We start from the raw sequence: 24,640 nt of genomic DNA on the forward strand, positions 1-24,640 counted from the left end.
AATGCAGTTGCCCTTTAGTTGACCTCATGCTCCTTAGGCAACCCTGAGCATTTAGCTCGAATAACAGCCTTCCCGTTACTGATTTGATCAGAAGAGTCTTACGTAACCCAAGAAATTCTACTGTTGGGCGTGGTCACTTCCTTATAAGCACCAGACGTTTCCAAATGGCGTGGAGATCTGGAGAGACAGAGCTAACCTTTCGCGACCTTCAACTTTAATCTTGCCCTTGAATTCAACAGGGGACCGAGTAGAAAATTCCGCGAAACGAATCGATCGTTAAATGTTCAGACAAACCACCTCCAATTGCAGAAAACAAAAAAGCCATTATTTTCGAGACACACCTTTTGAATTCATCATTCCGGGTGTCCTCGCCGGCTATAACAGTTTTACGCGTCCGCTTCAGATGGTTTTTGCACGTCGGTGCTTCTAGACTTTTTCAGAGAAGGCTCCGGTGACCTCCACTTAGGACGCGGCAGGGGACGGGGCGGTATGAGAGTGAGGACGGGGTGGACGGGGTGGACGGGGAGGGGAGGGTGGTCCCGTCGGCGGCGCATGGGCTCGGTGCAGCAGGGCGTGGTCGCCCGCCGGCGGCGCGTCGCGCGGCGCTGCCCTTCGTCCGATCCGGGAGGAACCGGCTTACCTTCGGCACCGGGCGGGGACCGGCGGCGGACGGGGCAGATGCCGCGGCGCCGGTACAGGGACCCGCAGTTGCTTCTGTACACACTAGTATTTCAGCGTATTCTTTGCCTGTGACACCGTTGGAGGCGAATTGGGAAATGATTGTGTGCTTATTAAAACCACCATCTGAAAGGCTTTAAACTGATGTGCTGCTCTCCTAATTCAGTGAACTTTTTATTGCTTTATCAGCAAAACATTGTTTTCAGCGTTTTTTCCTGCCCCATTCCTTCTAAAACCTGGAACCGCTTATTCCATTTACTCCTGCCATCTGACGATGGTCGTGCTGACTACTAGTTCCGGCGCTAGTTACTGCTCCAGTTTTGCACCCGGCACAAACTCAGGCGGCACCGGGCCGTGGCTCGACCAGGGGAGGGTCGGACCGAGCCGACTGCCTGGGGCGCGGTTAGATCGGACGCCGTGCTGGGGAAGGGGACGGGAGTGAGGGGGAGGGGAGGAGGTGGTCACGTGGTCCGTCCAAGCTCGCAGACGGCCTGCCCTGCGCCCAGCCATGTTCGGTGATCCAAAATGGCACGAGAGCTGTGGAATGCGTGGAGGAGACGCTTCGAAAGCGAACTTCAGCAGCACTAATTTACCATATTCTGTGGAGATAAATGAATATTATCTTATTGCAGAAAAAAATTGTATGCCTAAGCTGTATAAGCTGTATCTTTTTAAAAAGTTGTAAATATAAATAGGATTATTTTTAGGGACTTATGGTTTCGTATACACAGTGCATTGTGTTACATTAAGCTGTTTCGCTGTTATGGTTACTAACTGAAGAGCTATCCTTTTTTCTCACAGGGAATGACAAATACAATAACAATACGAATAAAACCAGACGTTTCGCACAAAAAAGTGCCTCCGTCAGTGGCAAGAAATAAGTAATTAGGCATATATGTTTTCTTTCGATAAAATCGATGAAGTAGTTATCTTTATTTTTTAAGATATATTTTCAGCAGTTTTTTAAGCACATCATGGAAGCTTATAAACATTTGTGTATTTTATCGGCAACCCGGCTGGCCAGACCGAGACGGTGCCGCATATAGTTCTCATCGATGTTAAACCTATACACTTATTTTTCTCCACTGACGAAGGCACGTTGTTGTCCGAAACGTTTGGTTTTATTCGCATTGTTTTTATATTGTCATTGTCCGTGAGAAAAACATATTCATATGGACTGGTCTCAGTTCATGTAGAAATTGTTGCATATTCATCAACACAGATAAAATGAATATTAGCCCTCACCACACATATAAGTATAGAGGTAGACCGCGCCCCCTGTTTTTCACCAATAAATCGCGATTCGCGGCAAAGCGAAGGATTGCGACGATTCTTTGGTGCCCTGGAGTTAATCAAATTTACAACTTCCCGGAAAATTAAATAGCCCTCATCATTTTTGCATCTTGTCTGATAATTTTAAATCCCTGAACCAAATTACCTTTAACCTGTGATTATTTTTCCCAAGATCATGTCAGGCCAGAATAGCAATTGAAAGTCAGCGCACATCTTCTGTGTGTTTCCATAGTCGTTTCGTGATTAGCATTTAGCAACGTGACAGCATGTGAAATATACTATCTAATGTTTGTCTCATTGATTGTTGTGGGTGCCAAGGTCACGTGAAACTCAGGGTTAAGGTCATTTACTTGAAATGATATCGGTTAACTTCCTTAAATTTACACCTTTTTACTGTGATTTTTAGGAAGTGTTGGTTTGAAGTTTAGCACTCATTTTAGCATTTGAAAACTGGCATACTTAGGCATCAGTTATAGTGCCTATGCAATATATGTTGCAAGGCTGTAAGTGCTGGTTAATATTCTATGGATAGGCGGCAGAACGCCTAATGGGTGATCTGGCGTGACCCGTCCTATACCCCAAATGCTTTGATACATCATCTTTGATCAAAGCAAGTGCAAATTCGGAGTCAGAAGCAAGCCAAGTCCCAGCAAACTTCACTTGTAGAAATTCTAGCAGGACCCAATTTTCCGTGCTTTTGGGTTATTAACCTGATCTGGGAGGTCAACCAGTGACCTAGGATCTCAGCATTGACCAGGACATAAAAATAATTGGCTTTCTCTCGTCAGCGATGACCAGACCCTCAAATCATCGGATTTCTCTCGTCACGAGTAGCTCGCTCTTTTTTTTTTTATTTTTCAGCGAAGCTCTGGCTATTTTTATCAAGGGCCGAATGGCTGAGGGTTTCTACGCCCCTCCGCTACATGTAAGACGTTGGAAAGAAATGCCTAAGTGGGTGAGGGTTAAATATCGATTGGTTTTTAAGTGCCGAAGCCCGAATCACTTTAATTTACTTCGATAGCAGTTTTTAAGACCAACGAGCTCGAATACTATAACTTCTTGAACAATCTAAGCACCACATAACATGAATCGTAAGAGAAGCGGCTCAAGATTAAGGAGCTATTGAGACACTTAATAAAAACGGCATAGATTTCGTTGCAGACTGGTAGATTAAATTTTAGGATTGATTTCAGCTGACTGCTCAAATGGAGCTATTCATTCGTTCATTCATGCGACCATCCAATTCCATTCATAAATGAAGCCAGTGACAAAATTGTTCATTTTAGATAAGTGTGAAATACAAACTCAATAAAATTTTAATGATACGGCAAATTTGACAGCTTTTATAATGAACATTCGTAAACTTGGGAAGCAAGTTGTTTTCGATGCAGATCTGGTTAAATGTATTAGCAGCATTTGTCCTGATTAAGTCTTTTCCAATGGATTCTAGTTTTCTTATCGCCTTCTTTTCTTGGATTTTGAACATACAAAAAACTTTAACAAATCAAAGTTGAGAGCCCAAATAGGGGAGAGTGAGGGCATTTTTTAGGCCATCACAGTATTTGTCAACAATTGTTGTTTGGGGGACTGGGGAGGGTGGTTACTGGCTCATAATCTGTCCCCCGCCCCCAAAAAGAAAGAAAACGAAACCGATCATCCGCGAAAAGAACTATTCAGCTCGAACCAAGGTGACGAATCGATTTATAGGTATGCAGGATGGCTAACGATGCCACTTTTTGACTTCTTGTGTCAAATAAATTCCATCATCTGGATAGCACGTCAACATTCTATTTGACATTTTGCAACAAACGTATACTATTTGGCGCGACTAGCCTCATAAATATTCTGAAACTAAAACCGTTTCTTCGCAATTAACTTGAACCACGTCATCCCAGCTTATGCACGACAAAAATAAAATAATGCTTCAGGATCACTGGCCTGAGTTCCAATGCTTAAAGTTTACTCAAAACCGGTGTGGCTGAGGCACTCTTCGCTACATCTCGTGACGGCCACCATTGTATTGCATTTTTCGGTAAGCTATAACTTAATAAGGAAAGGATTGGTGAGTGCGTTGAAAACAGCCCTCACCCTCCACCCCCCCCCCCCCTCCTTCTTCTGGAAACATAAATAACCGAAAGATCTGACGATGGTTTATCCGCCTCCTCTGCCGCCGCGCTGCGAGGCCTCGATTCGTTCGGTATGTGGCTTCCTGAGCGGTCCTCGCCAGAGGCAAGGTGAAAGGTCATGGCCTGTATCAGAAATTTATACGTTGCTGAATATGTTTTATAGTTCTTCCAAGGCCTTGGACACCGTTTTATTATATCGGATAAGCATTGCACTTACTTGTCAATCAATACATCTAAAGAAAACTTGATCGTAATCTTAAACTGCGGCAATTGTAGTTCTGCTTACGGTTGCCTCTTTATGATGTGGGCCACCACCGCCTCCACTGCGCTGGAGCTCTGGCGTTCTACCCCTCTCCGCTACGGACCGGCCCTCGGGCTAGGTGTGTTAGTACTGAGCGCAAACCTGTAGTAGTCACGTGACTTTCATTCACGTAGCGGGAACAGAAGCTATAGGCGATACCAAGGACGGGCTCTGGGGAGGCAGCCGGCGCGGAAAAATAGCACGATTGTAGTTTTGGAAGAATATCTGGTGTGGTAAGAGGATTTATACAAAACATACGTCCTAGGAGCAAACATGTGTTATTCCTCCATACTTTGCACTACATTTCCTTTCTCCAATGGCCAGCACTTAACAAATAACAGCGCAATTCTAAATTGGTAATATATGTGTACAGTAGCAACTGCGGGTCCCTGTACCAGGCCGCGGCCGGCACCGGGTGATCGAGACGGCCGCGCGCGTCACAAAACTCGCTACTTTCTCCGGCTGAGTCAGCCGAAGGTCCGGTCATCCGTACACTGTCCCACGGTGGACAGACTTCTCAGCAGATCCGCGATACTTCGTGAGACTGCAAAATCAATCAGGAGCTGAGCGGAAGACAGTCTTTTTTTGTCTGTCTTTATATAGCGGTTTGATCTGCGAACAGGGCTTTGAGAGCACCCAGTCACGAGTCCAGGTGTAACAGGCTGACGCTGGCCAGATGAGTGAACAATGAGCATTCTTGAACTTTGTGCCAGTCGAGAAGAGGTCTGTTCGCTAGAGACAAAACGGAGTGACTTTCTGTTGCGAGTCTTCCCACTTTGTCCCGACTTTGATCTCAGTGATCATCACCACAGAGACGGGTGCAATCGGCTGCATTGAGCTGTGGGTGCGTGATGACAGGTATACTTCATGTAGCCTCGATTGACTTCTTACCTAGGCACGAACCGTTGGAATTCCATGGCATGTGACCATAATTTGGCGAACTCGCGCCCGATCTGCAAGCCTCACCGCCGTCTATATTTGGACATTTCATCACAGCACGATCTCTTCATCACACCGACAGCTGACCTAATTAACCCATTTAGCTGTGGCTTCGATCGGGTCAGAGTTGGACACGAGCGGCACGCTTTTCCTCCGACAGTTTGGGAGCCGCAGCCCACGCCTATTCATCTTCACCTTGCGCGTGACGGCGCGACTCGTGTCAGTGACCCAAGGCCCCACGAACTCCATCGCAAGGATGGAATGGATGCGATAATATCGAATGGTGTGTTCGATAATATCAAATGGGGTGCACGGCTGTCAAGGTGACTCGATCACCGTTGCAACATCTCGCGCAGGGGGCAGGATCGGTGAAAGTGTGAGTGACAAAAGTCGAGCAGGGCGAACACTGGACTCGTGCGACAAGTTCCGTTTCAACGCAGGTCATTGCGGAAGTGCGAGAGGAAAGTTTTCGATTGAACGGAACTGGTCACGTCAATTGCGACAATGGCTGAAGAGAAATTAAGTGGTGCAATTGGCTGCTTGCCTTGAAGTTGAAAAATAAAACGAAAGCCTTATCTACACGTAAATGACACATTGGTATTCGCTGCGTTAAAAGCGACATGTCTCAAAGACAGAGAAATAACGGCGAAATGTCTAAACCGTTAGAAAATGTAAGAAATTGTATGTGTACTGCTGTGACATTTATTCTCAGCTATTTCAGTGGAACATTCCTTGGACATTTTAACCGCAATAACAATGTACGGGGACCCGCAGTTGCTACTGTACACGAACCCCAAGTCTAACCGTCTGTCCTGTCCAGTAACAACCGATAACATTGATATCGACTGCTGGTCCCTGTACAAGAGCAGCTGAGGTTTCCTGTGAGTACCCTCTGACAGCTTATCGTTGTTCCCTGTGAGGGTGCTGGGACAATTTACTCAGGGTCGCTGTACAGTAGCAACTGCGGGTCCCTGTACTACCTGCAGCTTGACTTGTTTCGTGTTTTTGCCCAGGCTAACCATTAAACGGCTAATCCCATGCCCCCTAGCATTGCAACACGGATATGTATTCTGCACCTGCAATGCGCAACGCGTCATTTCCCCATCACTGACCGCGGTGGCGGCGGCGCTGCGGCGGGAGCGAGGCACAAGGACACGCTCGGGCGACCACACCCCAGGACCGGCCGGGCGGTGTTGCCCCATCGCTCGGCGCGGCGGCCGGTCGGGCCGCGGCGGCTGCCACGCGCGGCTCTGAAACCCGCCCCCGCCCCCGCCCGGCCGTCAGCGCGGTCAGTCCGGGCCGACCCGGCGCCGCCCGGTCACACCATTGTCTGGGAGATCGCCCAAGGTCGGACGACGGACCCTTTCGGGAAGATTGGTACACCGCCCTCACAGGCCGCCGTGCGGCGCAACGCAACGCCGCCCGGGAATACGTCCAAGGGCGGTGAGGCAAAGCCTTCTAAATAGTTTGGTTCGTTTTCATGAGGTCAACTGTTTACGAGAAAGGCTATACATAATTGTTGTATTCGTAGCTGTGCCGTTTTTCATGAAATTTATATCTTGGTAGTGCTATTTATTCTGTATGGATATTCGTCTTTAAGATAAACGCTGTTTTGATGCCAAATGATCCAATATGTAGATCGGCAAACGGCAGACGGCAGACAATGACGTCCCGAAACGAGCACCATAGCCGCCCTCTGGCTCCACTGGTGGTCCGTTTACCGTGAGCCAGTGTCGCCCACCGTCACCCACTATTTTTCAGTGGTGCTGGTCACCCTCCCGTGTCACCTGCTGCTCTCTCGTACCGCCCGTCATCCTCCCGTATCACCCACCGGCACCCACTGGCCACTCCTGTCTCATATTGCCCGTCACCCGCCTGCACCACCCACTGCTCTGCGGTGCTGCCCGTCACCCTCCCGTGGTATACACCCGCGGCGGTCATTAGCGCCGACACGCTCCGTTTCGGCGCGCCGGTCAGCCCTGGGTCACCGCTCGGTCACTGTGACCTGCCAGCGGGGTGGTCACGGGTCACGGCCGCTCGTGAGGCTCTGTTCCCCAGTGTCATCAGGTGTCTATGAGCCGGTCACGGCGTGAGCCCGGTCCGCACGATCCCGCCCACGCAACGGCACGGTGTTCTGGACAAAACACCGAGCCTTGTCCGTGATGAGGACTATGTAGACAATGGAACAGTTTGTGTTTGGGCAGACCGCTAGATAACCTGACCGTTTCAACACGGAGGCGGATGTGGGGTGGAATGTATGGGCTGCTACTTCCGAGGAATGCTATGCAATGCTCTTGACCCAGTAGCAAAAGACCCACAATTATCCAACATCTCAATTGCTGTGCCTCAATGTGTCACGCAGCCTTCATAAATTACCACTCCACTGTGGCATAGTTTGCACTGTCATTCCTTCCGGTGTTATGCCTGGCTGCCAGGCGGCTGTTGGTCATGCCTGGCGGGCTGCCTTGCAACCAGCTTCCGTATAGCCATAGCCGGTAGTCCTGGAGCTGGTAACCGATAGCTGTAAACCGCTTACAAAACCAGGGACACTGCCAGCAGTCGCAGCAGTGCATATTGCACCCTAACCAGCAATCTCGCGGGAAGGCCAGGTTTACGAGAATCTTCGTCAGCCTTCCTGAGTTTTTCCGTGAGCTCAAGGTTTCCTGGAGATTCCGTGTGCTGCGAGTTCGCTGAGGACCTCTTCAAGGATCTCTGTGAGGACTTCCCTAAGAATTTTTCTGAGTCTCCCTAGATTTCCCTGAGGGCCTCCCTGCGGGCCTCAGAGGGCTTCCCTGCGGGCCTCCCTGAGGACCTCTCTGCGGGCCTCCCTGAGGACCTCTCTGAGGGCCTCCCTGGGGGCCTCTCTGAGGGCCTCCCTGCCCGGGCGGCGGCCTCTCCCGCTGGGCCGGAAGGCGGCGGTGCCGGCGGACGTCCGGGTGAACCGGTGCCGCTCGGCCCGCCCGGAAAGCCCCCACAAAGGTCGCCCACTAATGGTGCGGCTGTTCTCACAGCGCGCCAGTAAAAACGGCACCGTGTCGGCCCAACGAGCGCCGTCCGCAGGCCGAGTTGCCGCACATAGTTCAGACTCAGCCGCCCACACTGTCAGGGCAGAGCCACGCCCAATGAGTTAGGCAACTCGGCAGGGAGGAGATGGGTGACTATGGTGCGCCAGAAATGATTGTTGTGGATGCAACTACAGCACGAGGCCGTGGGAACACTGGTGAACCTCTTCAAGGATGTTTATGTGTATAGTTCCACCATCTTTACATAATCAAATGTGAATCACTTCAACATCGAGCCGACGAAGCAGCATAAAATATCGCACAAACATGTACGGTTCTGTGTTCTTGATCGCTGACTCCCGCATCCTTCTTTACAGACCGAGGCCATGGGCAGCTGGCGTCTCAGAGTGCAGGTAAGCTCCAGCGGCGGGACTTCTTTGTCCAATGCTGCTCCAGCGCTGTCAGACACGGCCATCACGACCTGAACAGACTGACTATCACACGGCTGGCAGACACGGCCTTCACGACCTGAACAGACTGACTATCACACGGCATCGCCATTGACACCGACCGCCTCGACACTGAAAAGATCTTGACAATATCCTTGTTAGTGATTCCTTCTTCCTGACGCTTCTAAAGAATGACTCAGGGTGTCAAGGGTGTCTGAGAAAAGGTGACTGAAGTCTCTTTCAATCAGCCCCTTTCATTGATGGAAAGACGTTTGTGTAAATGACACATTTACGACATTTCAAGGCCTTAAGATGACGTGACACAATATCCCGAGACAACAAACCAAACAGAGGGGATCAAGTGAGAACTGAGAAGAGACACTTGTTACTTCCAAAATGTTAACAAAATGTTGGGCGATTTAACCTCCAAACACAGTAGGACGTAGGTAAACACCTCTTTTGACAGCTGTCCGCTGTCCTGCCATTCCTGTGGAAGGCTGCTGGCTGGTGTAAGGCGTTTGTTTCTATCGAATTTCTACCTCACAATATTTCCATTGTTGTGATTGATTTAAATGCGCATATCGTATAAGTGTGTACGCTGTTGTAGTTTTGCATGCACTCTTCTCCTCACTAGATCTTCTCCTGTTTCAATAACTTGTGACATAGACACTTCTTATGGCCAAATATAGACATAGTGCACACAGTTCAGTAATAGTGCAACCGATTTCGACAGTTCGCCATGGACGGGCTATGCCGTACTGTAGGAATCACCTGCACTATTGCTGTAATGTGTGCACTGCCGCCTAAATTGGGCTAAAAGATGTATAAAAGACGATTTGTACGGACAATACTATGTAGTTGACTTGAGATATGAATGATAAATCATCGTCGGCGAGTGACGCACATATAGCTGTGGATAAATTGAAGAAACGACATGACTGCTGTTCGCCATACTGGAAACACAAGCCGGACGAAGAGAACTGCGACGATCTCTTCCTGCAGAAACGACTTGACGCGGGACGAGCGCCCGGACGGAAAGGCAGATTCATCCGATGACTTTTTTCTGCGGACGACTGCTGTGAACCGAAGACAACTATCGGACTTTGGTGGCATTTTCATTTCACCAATGACGAGACCCTTTTCACCACTTATCTGCATGCATGTTTGTTGTCTGTCTTTTGTTTGTTCTTTTCTTTGCATGCTCTAACCTTCAGTCAATGATTCTCGTTTGTTTTGTCTCAAATTCGATGTCAATAATTGATCGTTCTTCTGTGCTGATCTATCTATTGTGTTTGTTCTTATCGCCCCACTATCTCCCCTTCTCTTCTCTCTATCTATTAGTGGAAGCCGCGCAGTCGACTCCGCTCAGTGAGGACCGGGCCCTGGACCTGATGGAGGACCTGGACGGCAGCGACAACAAGCTCACCACCGTGACCTACGTCGGCTTCGCCAACTTCGTCACCACCATCGGCGGCACCGTCGTAGTCTTCATGCCTCGCACGGACAGCGGAAATCACATTGTGGCGCCTACACGGACCGGGAAGAGCCTCGTCAGGAGCCAGGCTCCAGTGTTTGTTCCGGGTGGCCGGGTGGCCAAAACCAAGACCGCGGCGCCGCTCGAACGCAGCGCCGCCGTGTTCGTCCCGAAGGCGACCAGCAAGGAGAGCAGTTCTGCAGGAGCGTCAGTAATCAGCGCTTCACCGAGCGGGTCGTCCTCCAGTGATCACTCCACCGCCACCACTCGAGAGTTCAACACTAATGAGCTGTATCCCACTGGTCTGGTGACATCCATTGGTGGGACCCTGGTGCAGAGCGACATCACCACCGTCTTCACCACCCTCTTCTACGGCACCTACATCAAGGGTCGCTACGCCAAGGTGGCACGGAGTGCGTCCAGCATCTACCACGGTGACATCAGTACCACTGCTGTTCATCCGGCGGAGTCCATTTTGAGCACTCAGGCTTCCTCAAAGACACCTGGACAGCAGACTCTCGCCCAAGAGCCGGCAGTGGCGACTGCTTCAGTCAGCAACAGCTTGGGCCGAGCCGTCGGCAGCGATTCCACGGCGCAGATAATCGTTAGTGACGAGACCGCCGAAGTACTGAAGCAGGGTCGCGCTCTGGTTGGCAGTATCTCCCCGACCACAACGCCGGCGCTCTTCTCCTCACATGCTGACGCCGATGAAGTGAAGTCGGTGCTGAAAACCTACTACACCACGTACACGTACTTCACCACTGTTGTGAAGGACGGCACGAGCGCTGTGCGTAGCAGTTTGAGCACAGTGAGCAGTGTTGCCACGGAACAGCTGCCGGCGGGAGCTGTCACAACCGAGACCACCAAACTGGTCAGCAGCACTGCTACTGTGGACGGCAGGGAGGTAGTTTCGACCGAGCAAGTGACGAAACTGCTGCTGTTGTCTCCAAATGTGGCCACAGAAACCACAACCCCGCCCAAGGTCATCACAAAGACGTTCTTCACCACGTACACGTACCTCACCACATCCTTGGTAGGAGCCAGCAGCATCATCAAGAGCCGCCTGGTGGTGAGCAGCAATGTGGTTACGTCAACTGCGAACGATTCCCCGCAGCTGACTGCCTCTGTCGCGCTGAAGTCAGAATCTGTGAGCGCCACACCGCAGGCCTCCTTGAACGTTGCTGACGTGGCAAATACTCCTGCTACATCGGAAGACGTTGCTACCCAGGTGACCAGCGTGCCGGCACAAGTGGCTGCCGCCCACAGAACTGGGCTCATATCTTCGAGGACGTCTTCAGTCGTTAACGACGGCATTACTACAGTTCATTCGACCGGATATTTTGGTACAGTGGTTAACGGTCGCTACCTTCAGCTAGTTCAGAGCACTACCAGCGTTCTTCAACTAGCACCAGAGACCACAGTTCAGCTGAAGGACATCCTTGTCTCTAGCAGTGAGGCGCCTCGTCCAAGACCCACCGCTCTGCCGAGGATTGCACCTGCTCCTGTGTCCACATCCAGTGTCGCTGAAACGAGCTCGAGCAGAAGCAGTCGTTTGTTCAGACTACCAGCGGCTATTCGCTCTGGACCCAGGTCTAGCACGACCCCGCTGTCCGCCGACCGAACCACGATTCTGACTTCACCCTCAAATGCAGTGTCGTCTGCCCTTGCTCTCGTGTCTTCGAGCATTCAAAAGTCTTCACGAGCTCTGACCTCTACCAGCCGTGCGTTCAGACAGTTCCGCAGATCCGGCGGGGAAAGAAAGGCGGCTGGTCTGTTGGCACTGCTGGCCCAGAAGCGTGGACTTAGTGTCAGTTCGCACGGATCGTCTGATCTGCAGAGTTCCGAAACGTCACTGAATCGTTTTGAATCATCGGTCTCTGCAACCAAATCGCAAACAATTCAGCTACCCGTGACATCCGCACCTGCTTTGGTAGCAACGCCACTGACACCCAGTCAGCCTATTTCCACCTCAGAGTCGTTGGAAAGCATCCAGCCAACTCAAACAAGACGCAGAGTTATCGTTAAGACTCGCCGCAGCTTCCGAGCAGCGACGGGGCGACGCCCAAAGAGACCTGGCCTCAGGGCATTGATTAAACACGAAAACATTGAGCGCGAGGAGAGCCAAGCTACACCTCTGCCTACGTTTGACTTGCTTGATTCAAGAGCGACAGAAGCAAATGAAATCCACGATGAGCAGCCTATTGATCCCACGGAGGAGCCAGAGCTCTTTGCCGTGACAGATCCTGCCACAACAGAGACTCCGGCGCCCGAACCCCGCAGTCAGCGACTGCTAGCATTTGGAAGAGAATCCCGCAGGACTGGTGGAACGAGAAACGCGCTCCCATTGAGGAGACGTGGAGGCTCAGACCGTCCTAGAGGTTTGGCCAGTCGCTTCCTAGCTGCTAACACCTTTGGTCAGGAGCCAACAGAAGCCACAACCACTGAAGCCGCTACTACCACTACTACGTCTACCACTCCAAAACCCGTAACCACCACTACTGAACCCACCACGGAATCCCCAGAATCTTCGGGTATCCCCTTCGCACGTGCACGTAGTCGCTCTCGCTCGGGGATAAGGAGGCTGCCATTCTTACGACGCAGAACAATTTTCAAACGTGACATTCCCTATGAAGACTACGAAAATGATGCCGTTCACAGAAGAAGTAAACGTCAGGCATTCGGTGCCAGAAAAAGTAGCAGGAGAAGCTCATTGAGAGATATCCTCTCCAAGGAGCAGTCGGCAGCAGAAGAAGAGCCTGCTGAACCTGCTGTGGACCCTCTGAGATCTCGGAGGAGATCTCAGCGTCCACTGAGGCGCCGCACGCAGGAGGAATCGGTGCCACGCGCCCGGAACGTCAGCCCCACGCCAAGCGAGACCGAGGAGAAGGAGCGGTTCACACTGACCCCGAATCGGTCCCGTGGCTCGAGCAGGTCGTCCAGCAGCACGCGCCGTGCCATTCCTGGCGCACGCTCTCGGCGTCCTGTTCGCCCAGAGGCGCCGACAGCAAGTAGCAGCAGTAGTGATAGGAGTAGCAGCAGTAGCAGCGGCAAAGTCAGCCTGCGTCAGAGACTGCAGCAAGCCCGTTTCGGTACCAGCGGTAGCAGCAGTAGCACAAGCAGCAGCAGCAATAGTGGCCCCAGCTCCAGTCGTCGCACGCCGTCGCGCCGGCAGCCTTCTGTGACACTGCCGTCTCGCACTCCGTCCCGCATCACGAGTCCGTCGCGAGGCTCCAGCAGACTGTCCAGCTCACGTCGTCCTACCACCAACCGCCGAACGAGCCTGTTCGCAAGTCGCGGAAGCAGTCGCGATAGCACTCCATCTCCATTCGAGCCAAAGATTGATCCGACACCCGTGCTGCCCGAAGGCCATATCATCGTCATTTCTGATGACCCCATCACCACCTCGATACCTCTCGTGGAAAACGGCCGAACGACCTACAAAGAAGTGCTCTCGGCGACAACGGTGACAGCAACGTTGGAACCGGATCAGTACTCTGTCACAGACGTCGCCGGCGAGCTCCGCACTCACGTCGGCTTCTCGACGGCCGTAGGGGCCGGCGGTCTGACCGAGGTCTCAACCCTGTACCTGACTCCGACTGAAATCAAGACGGGCGTGTACAAGACGACGCGCGTCCGGGGCCGTCTGAGCTCCACTGTTTCGTCATACATCCAGCCGGCGTTCACTGTCGCCGCGGAGGTGAGCACTGTGCCCGCCTCGCCGCTGCAGCAGCGGCCTGGCCAGAACAACAATGCACTGATGCTGCTGCTGCGCCAGCTGCTCGGAGGACAGCAGCCCGGCCAGCCCAACTTCGGCACTCCGCCCATCAACGTGCCAACTCCCAAGCCGCAGCAAGCCTTCCGGACCTTCTCACACACCACCACCTACGTGACCACGCTGACGGAGTCGGCGCTCACCACCGTCCCCATCTTCTTCCAAGGCCGCAAGACGCACACGGTCATCATCAACAAGGACGTCAATGTCATCACGGCCACGGAGGTGCTCACCTCCTCTGAGCCCATCCCCGGACAGACGGTGGCGCCGGCAGCCGCGTTCGGCGGCGGCGGCGGCGGCGGCGGCGGTGGGTTCGGCAACGCAGGGTTCGGCCTGACTCCGCAGCAGCTGCTCCTGCAGCAGCTGTTCGCGCAGCCGGCGCAGCAGCCGCTGTTCCAGCAGCCGCAGCTGCCGCTGATCCGGCCCACCCGGCAGCCGGTGTTCGCACCGGCGTCGCAGCCGCCGCAGCTGGAGGAGCTGCTGCGCCAGGCGTCGGAGGCTCCGGACGGCTCCCCGGGTGGCCGCGTGCGCCGCCACGCCGGCAGACGGCGTGCGGCGCTCCCCAGTGGCGTCGAGCGCAGTCCGCCGCTCTCGGAGATACGCCAACTGGCGCCCGAGGACCCGCTGCAGTTCTACCTGATGTCGGCCATGAACGATGTCGAAGTCGCCCCAGTGACGCTCAGGGCCACCCAGACTCTGGAGAGTGCCGGGGCGCGGCCCAGCCTGGCCGTCCCGCACGTGCTGGACACTGCGCCCTCCGCCACCTTTGTGTTGGTGAAGGCGACCGAGGTGCATCAGGGGAGGGTAGCGTGATTGGGGCCGTGTGAATGGGTGCTGTAACGAAATGGTGTGTAATCCAGTGAGTCACACTGGGTTAGCAGAAACTGCTGGTGTTTTTAAGCCGGCGAGTTCTCTGGAAACGGAGACATAACTGCCGATGAGCAATATGTGAGATACATGATAAGGACCTGGCAGATGACTCGAGTGGTTTGCTAACGGTGTGGATGGTATTTGCATCTGCTCCAGTGCCATAGCAAATATGGTTGTGGTAATGATAGGTGTTTTATGCGTTCTACTTTTAACAGTTTTACTTCAAACATGTGAAATCAATCTAGGAAAATGTCGCTCGCCTGCGTTTAATGATTCGTTTGTAGCAAAAATTTAATGGTTTGGTTCCTTTTGATACTCCGTATCTTTTGTATGAACTAGAGCATCGTGTTCACTGTTTAGAATCCAAGGTAAAAAATTTGCTTGGCGCTGGACATCGGACAAGTTGATGGAGGTCACTATTAATTGCTACTAAAAGTTAATGTTTTACGTCATTGTATGGGGGACGTAGGTTTTCTCGCTTAAACAAAATCAGTTCAAGACAAGTGATAGGTACGAGAGTAGCAATATCATGTCACCATCTACTGACAATAGGCTATGACTCAGCTGTGTCTGAGGATAAGATGTCTCTGGCATTTAGGCTGTCGTGATGAAGGAAATCACTGCTGAATGAAGGAATATGAGATCGAACTCATATATGCCTAGAATTGACCATGACTGAATGTGTTTTCTGTAAATACATGTGGAAATCGACACATACACTTTTTTGTCGTTCTCTTCGATACCGTGCTGCAGAGTAAGCTTTTCACACAACGAAATATAACTTATTTGCTGCAAACTTCTAAAAATGTCACTAGCGTTTCGCGTTACGACAAGCGGCAGCATCATAAAACATGTAGGTGAGTTGCTGAAGAATTGGATGCGCTCAAGCACAACAAAAGCGAGCATATTTGCTCATATGCTCGTAATAGGTCAAAGCAGAACAAACCCAATATGTATAGGTATAGGCGTGCTTCCTCAGTCCATGACTTATTATCGCTTATCTCATGCATAATTGTTTAGGTTAAGCACATCGTTTCATCTCTCCTTCAACACTCTCCCCTTATAATGATCAACTCACGGGCCATACGGGAGAAGCAGCAATCCTCTGCGGCAAGAGACAGCCCGGAGCATGATCGACAGTCTGATGTCCGAGACAGTTGGAAGTCCCACCTCCCTCAGACACAGGTAAGGTCTCAGCTCGGTCTATATCCACACCAAACGAACACAGTCCACAACCAGGTCACCAGCCACATTCCTAGCATCGGTTAGTTAGGCTTTGATTGATTTGACAGCTTCCTGTAGCATATGCAGATTAGGACCCGATTTAGCATGCTTTCGCATTTGACAGATTGTGGTCATTAGCGCGTTTAGTTATTTGGGTCATTGTAGCATTCGAGTAAGCTTCTAGCTCTTAGTTTTTGTTCGGCATTGTTCACGGCAGGAAAATTCCTAAGCTCATATGATCGTGTAACTTCTTAGTCGTAAAATAGTTTGTGATCCATCTAGTTGCGGAGTATAAGTTAGAACTTCTCTCTAGAATTCCAATTGATACGATTCATGAGCATACAGATACAATACCTAGCTATATGGGCCAATAAAGTAACGTATAACTCAAATGAAAGTTTGCTCACGATGTGAAACAGCGATAAAAATGATGCATCCATCCTACTTTTCAGCAGAAGCGGAACAATTATCACAGTCGTCGGAAGCTGATAGTGATTCAGGTAAGCGACGAGCGCATGCTAAACGCATTGTCATCAATTCTGTCATGCCAGTTTGATCATGACAGCGCTTGGCTAGTGATGTAAGTCATTTGAGTATCCATGTAAGATATCTAATACCTAAACGTCCTTGAAATGACTGCTAGCTATAACAAATACGACATTACGTCATTCATAATATGAGCTTAATATTTGATCAATATCGTTTCAGAACTCGGCCTTGCTGCCGCGGCGCAGGACCTGCCAGCACCGCCGGTGCCGCTCTCTGATCCGGACGATGGCCAGGTGAGTGACATGGCTCCACGTCTTCATAGTCATGAACTAGTTATGACCTGTACCTGTCATTGAAACGGTGTAATTCAGCAATCACATGACAAAAACGACCCCACGAGAACACTTCGGTTCGATGTTTGAAAACCGGTCACACTTTCAATACCAGGCCCAACACGCGGGCCGGAGCCTCGACGTTCTCGTTTGCTGCATCGCAGCGGTGACTTGTGGGTCCGGCTTCCACATCGAGCACCGCTGTCCCCAGTCGGGACTGACCGACCGGCCTTGAATCAGCCCCCCCTCTCTCTCTCTCTCTCTCTCTCTCTCTCTCTCTCTCTCTCTCTCTCTCTCTCTCTCTCTCTCCAGCACACTCTTCCTACCCTGCTGCAGAGTGCAGGGGTCCCCGTGAACCTGGCCAATGACTGCCACCGCCCCGAGCGGTTGTAGATGGGCTCACGGATCCTAAAATGTCGCCATGAACCGGGATATAGGCTGTTTAACGGGAAAGATTTGCTGATCAGTTCCTCATTGCGATTTCCCGGTATATTGATAAACGTTTGATTAGCTACAGCTTCCGTCTCAGACGACACTATTGCACCCTTTTTGCTATCGTTACAGCACCGTCTTAATTGTTATTGTATTGCAACTGAGTCAAGGTGTTATGTCCTTTGTTTGTAAATATACCTTGCACAGTGGTCGTTCGACCCTGCCGCTAATGGAGAGTGAGAGGCACAGCTGACCTTGACTCCCGTGATGGCAGGCTGCACGAATCTCGGCAGCCGAGAAGCCGAGTCTTAGCGGTGGGATTTCCAGAGAGGGTGGCTTGGTGGAGATTGCAGGGCCGATGCTCTTAACTGAACTGACTTTGGAGCATGACTGAAGTTTTCCGGACGACTCATAACCTCTTTTTATTATTTATCCTTTATGCGTTATTAACCGCATTAGCTTATAAGATACATCACATGCTTATTTTGAAGGGCTTATGTAGGAGAAAGTAAAAGCCATCAATAATTGCTAATTTTGACACTGCTCTGTCCTGGTTAAAAGATAAGCCTTCCTCAAACGCAGCCATGCCAATGGACTCATCGACGCATTCCTTTTCTCCGGCAGGGGACCCCTCAGCTGAACGTGGACCAGTCTCGGGTGCACACCCTGTACACCACCTTCACGTTCATCGATCGGTTTGTCAAGGACGCCCGGCCGGTGGCCATCACCACGCGGGAGACCATCTCGCGAGTGACGTCGCTGGCACCCGGTCAGACGCCTCCCTCGGGCACCACGCGCCGCACTGAGACCTTCCAGACCACCTACACCTACTACAAGACGGAGTCGGCGGCGTCGGCGGGCGGCCGGCCGCGCGTCACATCTACTGAGGAGGTCACCACTCAGGTGGTGGTGACCGAGGCGGCCCGTCTGCCTGCCGTGGTGCCCCGCCCGGCCGCCGTCCGACCCGTGGTACTGACCACCATGGCCCCCCAGCGGCCCACAGGCGCCGCCGTCCTCACCCCCATCGTGGAGCCCAGTCAGGTCACCGAAGACGAGGAGGCGCTCAACTCTGTAGTGATGGCGGCGACGCGCACCTTCTACACCACGAGCACGTTCTACACGACTCTAGTAGAGGGCGGCAGCACCGTGGTCCGCTCGCGCACCGAGGTGACGTCGCGCATGCAGACGGAGTTGAGCACCACCTGGCTGCAGGTGGCGACCACTGCGCTGAGTCCACTCGTCAGCCGGACCGTCACCTGGCTGGGCCAGCCCGGCTACCAGCAGGACCTGGAGGATGAGGGGGAGCAAGAGCAGCAGCTGGTGTTCCTGACCCCTGTCAGACAGACAGCTGCATCCACCGTGGAGTCTGCTGGCGGTGATAGTGTTCAGGATTCTGTTCAGGACCTGGACGAACAGAGTCTGACCTCAGCGGCTGCAACTGGAGTTGTGACTGAGGAGGACAAGAACGCGGTACTCCTGGCCGTTCAGGCACTGGTGGCTGAGGCGGACAAGGAAAGCACTGGCTCTGACCAGCCGGCCTCGGCGCCCACTGTCCTGATCCCGGATACAGTCGTCAGTTCTCCCGGGTCACTGCAAAGTGAACAGTTCACTGCGGACTCACAAGCTGCTGAACTCTCACAGACTGAACAAGAAACATCAGATAAGACACCAGCTCCTGAAACAGAGCAGATCCCTGAGGCATCTAAGGTGTCATCCGTGCCTAAACCACTCGCGACAAAAGTGAAGTCCACCAACAAGCCAGTGAAGCTCCAGGTACAGCCTCCTAAGAAGCCAACTAAACAGCAGACACCTTCAACGAGCAAGCCCAGCAAACCACAAACGACATCACCAACTAAACCAACGAAGCCACAAACTCCAGCTCCAGCCAAACCAACGAAACCTGAAGCAGCGTCTCCTGGCAAACCAGTTAAAGCTCAGACTACAAGCAAGCCAGCGAAGCCCCAGGCACCGAAACCAAGTCAGTTCCTCGTTGCTCCTGCGCCAGTTGCCGCGCCAAGTCCCGCAACTACCACCGTCCAGACCAGTGTCCAGACCAGCACCTCAACGTCAGTCTCCGAGAGCAGCGCTCTGTCGCCGGGTCTGGGTGGCCTGGCCGGTGGTCTGCTTGGGCTGGGAGGTCTCGCTGCAGGACTCATCCGCAACGTCATTCCTCTGCCGCTGCCCTTGCGCCGTGACGGAAGTTCGGGAGCGCCGGTCGGTGGACTGCCCTTCCAGATACCTCGTCCCGGTGGTAGGCCGGGAGCTCGACCTGGAGCTAGACCTTTCCGGCCAGGTTTCAGGCCATCTGGTGGGATCCGTCGCCACCAAACGTCTGCAGATAGGAATGACAATGGGTACCTCGTCGTCATTGGTCCCGGCGGACAGAGGATTCCTCTGAACAGGGCACAGGAGAACACCCACACTCCACCAACTCGCCGCACCGGCTTCCTCGCCCCGACTCCTCAAGCCCAGCCCCATCCGCAACGACGTCCTGGAGCGCCTGTCAGACGGGGAGACCATCTCCGTCGGCCACAGCCTGGGGCACGTCCTCTAACGCACATCCCTCCCCGTATAGACGGGCCGCGCCGTCCCGTGAGACCGGGCAGACCCGGCCGTCCGCTGGCCCATCCTCTTGGCCGTCCGGTGGGACCGAACCACCTTCACCGCCCCGGCAGGCCGGTCAGCCGGCGACCGAGGCCCCATCCCACCGGCTACATTGCCGTCCGTCCTGGAGACCCCACTCCGCCCGCTGACTTCAAACGAGAGCCAGCCCAGCACCAGCAGTCGACTCACAGAGTGCCGACGCAGCACAAGCAGCACGCCCGTCCCCCATCAGGCGGTGACCGTCACCCACAGCCAGGACCTACCGTTCACGTGGCGCCGACACAGCCTCACCACGGTGGCGTCAGGCCACCCCCTCACCACGCTGGACCTGGACTGCATCATCCCCCACAACACGGGTCTTCAGTAGGAGAGCCGCATCAGCAGCATGGACCCAACGTCAGACCACCACCACACAGCCAGCAAGGACACGCAAGGCCCCATCCTTCAAATACGGGAAGTGTGAGACCGCCACCAGTCAACCAGCCTGTGACTCATGGTAGACCTTCACACTCTGAAGGACAACTAAGACCTCAGCCTCTGCACCAGTCTGGGACTCTCAGGCCCCCGCTGCCGCCCAATGCCCAACGCCAGGCTATCAGTGGACACCAGATTTCTCTCCAGGACCGCCCGTACCCCACTCGACCTGTCAGTCACCAGGTTCCTCCGACTGGAGCGCCGATTCCTGGCCCTACCACACCGTCCGCGCACTCTGAGACACTGTACAGAGAACATCTGGCGCAGGCACCGCAGCTCCAGGCTGACGCACTTGTGTTCAAGTCGGACGTCAAGGGAACTCCGCATCCCGTTCCTGGCGATACCGCAGTTACGGCACACCTTCCGTCGTACTTCGAACTGAACAGTGTTGATCAGGAGGGTCCAAGTGATGACCAGAAGTCCTCGGCTAGTGTTTTCACCAACATTGGTCCAGATGGCAACGTCCAAAGAGATCCTGAAGATATTGTTCGCATCATAACTGCACCTGCCAATGGCCAGCAGCAGGAGACGCCATTGACACGGGTGACGCCCGTCCTGGTACCAACTCTTCATACCATCGCCTCAGTCGAGGGTCCCAACCGTATCGTAGGAACCAACGTATTCAAACAGGTGGGCCCACTTCAAACCCTAAATGCACTGGATCTGGAAGCCGATAGCAGCCCATCTGCAGTTGGACCCAGTCAAGTGGCACCAACTCAGGCTACGCGAACAGTTGGCGTTGTGTCATCGTCGGCTATTGGTTCGGAGCAGTCGCTGACATCAGGTCCAGTTACCAGCGCAGACACTGACCGAATTCCCGAAAGAACAGTGACACCTGGGCTAAGTAGCGCGATTGCTAATGCAAGGCCTACACAGAGCTTTGAAGCAGAAAGTCAGGCACCTGTGGAAGTTGTGCCTCAGGAACTGCAGACACCACAAGACATTGCTTCAGTAACCAATAACGGGGGAGCGTACCAACCGTTCCCTGATAATGGTTATGAGTCCAACTCTGATATTAAAGTAGCCCGGCCGGAGTCGCAGGGAAGTTCACCGGATCTGTTTGGCCAGAGACTGCCGAGCTCTGAATATAAAACTTCAGGGACCTCAGGTCCTTCTGGCTCTTCACCTTCTGGCATTTCTGGAAGCTCGTCGGTGAGGGAAGAGCCATTCTATCCTGATGATACGGAAGACCAATTCGGGAGTTCGACAAACAAAGACAACATCGGCAACGATCGCGAGTCAGACTACAATGCGCTGACCCCGTCGAATGCTCCTGGTGCGCCAAGTCTTCCTGGCTTAGCCGGCATTAATTTCGAGGGCTTACCTGTAACAGAATCGCCTCTCGTGGACACTCAGCTTCCCAACGATCCTAACCAGTTTAACGATTACGGACAGGGGGATGAGGCTGAATATGACGATAGCGGAAAACCCAGCCCAACTATTGGATACGACTACTCAGTGCCACAATATGATCCGTCCTCGGGCACAACGATAAGTGAACAGTACCCTGATGGAAACGGCGAAAGCGTTAGGCGGCCAAGCCAGAACACATTGGATCAAACTTATGAAAATGATGAAACAACACGAGACTTGTCGCTTCAATCGCAGAGGCCCTCAACTCCTGACGCCTCAGGACCTGGAGCGAATGGTGGCATTGATTCACTCATCGGTGAACCTACCCGTGACCCTACATCAGCAACTGCAGATGAACAAGGTCAAGGAGACAATGACTTCACATGGCAGGGTGAGTATGGAGTAGACCAAGCTTCGAATGGACAAGCTGGAACAACTGCAGGCTCGACATCAGCAACAGCAGCACCGGGAGATTTCGATGAGTCTGCTTGGGGCCAGAGAACGCCGGGTTCTAGTGAAGAAGAAGGACTGCAGGGACAAGATACTGACACGTACAATCCCTCCGAAGAGACGAGCCTGCCTGCGTGGAGCCGAAAACCAACCGACAGCAATGGTAATAATGCTGACTGGACAAACCGGCAGCGAGAACAACTTGAAGTTTCTGAAGCAGATGACGAGAAAACTGCCGATGGGGGCTCGGTGTGGCAAGGGTGGAATGAAAGACCATCGGAAAGCAGCGAAAACCAGAAGGGTGTCAGAATTGTTCTTAGGCCTTCTACGGATGGACAGTCTCTTGATGGAGGAAGCTCCCTGCGTGTCAACGGTGAAGAGGGCGCCGAGGATTTTACTTCGGGAGCAGCTCAATCGCAAAATGAAGGTGCATTCGAGCAGGGTGACCAAAACAATGATGAGTATCAACCATCTTCGGGCTTTGGGTATGAATCGACAGGTATTCCACCGAATGTTGTTCCAACACAAAGTTCGGGCGCTCCTGATGCAGAAATAGGTGACTTTGCGCTGGAGAACGACTCGACTAAAGAATTAAACTCCATTTCCGCAGACGATACTACTTCAGAATCAATAGATGAGCATGACCATGAGACAAGCAACTCGGGACAAACTGAGAAGCCATTCCGTGGAATCGTGAGACCATCAGTATCCAGAAGACCTTTCAGAGGAACTGCTCGACCATCAATTACCAGAAGACCTTTCCGAGGAACTTCGAGACCATCGGTTACCAGAAGGCCTTTCAGGGGATCTAGAAGGCCGGCTGTAACTAGAAGACCAGCTTTGACTAGAAGGCCAAGTGCAAATAGAAGACCAGCCGCAACTAGAAAACCGTTTACGGGAATAAAAAGGCCAGCCTGGGCCGAGTTCCATGAAAGCAGTGACCAAAGTGAACCCACAACTGGTTCAGATCTATTGGAAGCTGAAAATAGCGAAGCTGTAGGAGATGCTCAGGGTAATGGAGTAACTTTCAATACTGACCAGGAACAAACTGTAAATGAATCTGCCGACAAAGTAGCGATAGATTCTGATATAAAATCAGGGGCTTTCGCCCCCTCTGAAGACGAGACCAATGAAACTCCAAAAGCAACTCATCAGGAGCATGATCTGGATCTAGATCCATCTATTAGAGAGGAATGGGTGCAAACCAGTGATGATGGCGGAAGCACTGACAACAGCCGAAGACCACCGGGAATCAGCCTTGCCTCCAGCGTGGAACAGGATTCTGATGAGTCGGCGTCAGGCAGTCGAACACCGGGTCTGAATGCTCTCAGTCTGCCCGGCAGGAGGAAGCCCAGTCGGCGTCCCAGCCTTGCCGACATCATCCGACAGACCCTCCTTGCCTCTCGCGACGACAGCACTCTCGTCACGGTGGAACTCTCCAGCTCGAGCTCCTTAGTGCGCATTAGCTCCGCGACCATCTCACCCTCACGGACTCGCATTCCACCGGGGATCGCCACCAGTCAGACAACAGATCGCCGCCGCGTGCCGCCCGGAATCGTGCGCCCTGGAGCGGCCGAAGACGAGGAGCGAGGCGCGGGTGGTCTTGCGTGGCCTTCGTTCGGCAGTGAATACGGCACCGAGAGCACGGAACCAGCTGATGGTCAAGGAACGGGCGCTGGTGCTGGTGCCTGGGATAACGGAGCGGATGGGGAGATCGGAGACTACGGGTGGTCTTATGGAGATGACTACGAAACTGGCACCTCTGGCCCTGGATTCGGTCAGGATTATGAAACCGGTACCTCGTCTCCAGGATATTATCCGGATTATTATGAAACTGGCACGTCAGCCTCCACCGTCGAGGGAAGTGAAGAAGGTGTGCCGCCTCAGGTGATTGGTGAGCAGGAAACTACCACAGAAGATCAGGCTACACCTGCTGAAGGTCAAAGCCCGGTATTGGATGCATCAGACGCTGCAGAGCAGTCGGAGAGCTCAGATGCTTTACTACCAGAGGACGAACAGGTTGACCAAGCCGCCAAGGACGAAGCGGAGCAAACTGCTACTGACGTCCAGGACTCACAACAGCCGGACGAGGAGGTGTCCGGAGATGCTCAGACCCCGGAGACGAAGGTTGATGTGTCGCTGAGTATCAGCACCTCTGAGACGTCACAGGAGGTTTCGGTGGAGCACTCCGTCTCTGAGGCTGCCGCGCCTCCCCCGTCCACCGCTGATGCCGGTGCCAACGAGGAAGACCCGGTGGAAGTCGTCGTCGGAGTATCGACTGTTGGAGAAGTGGTTGCAGATGTCACTGAAGTTACCACCACAGAGCAGCCCTCGTCGGTCACAACAGGTCCAGAGGCAACGTTCGAAATTCAGGTGAG

At 52.9% G+C, this 24,640-nt stretch overlaps 1 protein-coding gene across 1 annotated transcript in view; it reads left to right on the top strand.

Annotated features, from left to right (window-relative positions):
* LOC122390995 overlaps window positions 1-24,640 on the top strand; it is a 44,685-nt gene that overhangs the window by 13,733 nt on the left and 6,312 nt on the right. The window contains exons 2-6 of the mRNA XM_043384506.1: window positions 8,717-8,752; window positions 10,130-14,845; window positions 16,581-16,628; window positions 16,837-16,910; window positions 18,006-24,635. Coding sequence (XP_043240441.1) covers window positions 8,717-8,752; window positions 10,130-14,845; window positions 16,581-16,628; window positions 16,837-16,910; window positions 18,006-24,635 — 11,504 coding nt within the window. The remainder of the gene's footprint in view (window positions 1-8,716; window positions 8,753-10,129; window positions 14,846-16,580; window positions 16,629-16,836; window positions 16,911-18,005; window positions 24,636-24,640) is intronic.

The sequence above is a fragment of the Amphibalanus amphitrite genome, unplaced genomic scaffold (assembly GCF_019059575.1).
Source record: "Amphibalanus amphitrite isolate SeventyFive unplaced genomic scaffold, NRLGWU_Aamphi_draft 000418F_arrow, whole genome shotgun sequence".
Taxonomy (NCBI): Eukaryota; Metazoa; Arthropoda; class Thecostraca; order Balanomorpha; family Balanidae; genus Amphibalanus; species Amphibalanus amphitrite.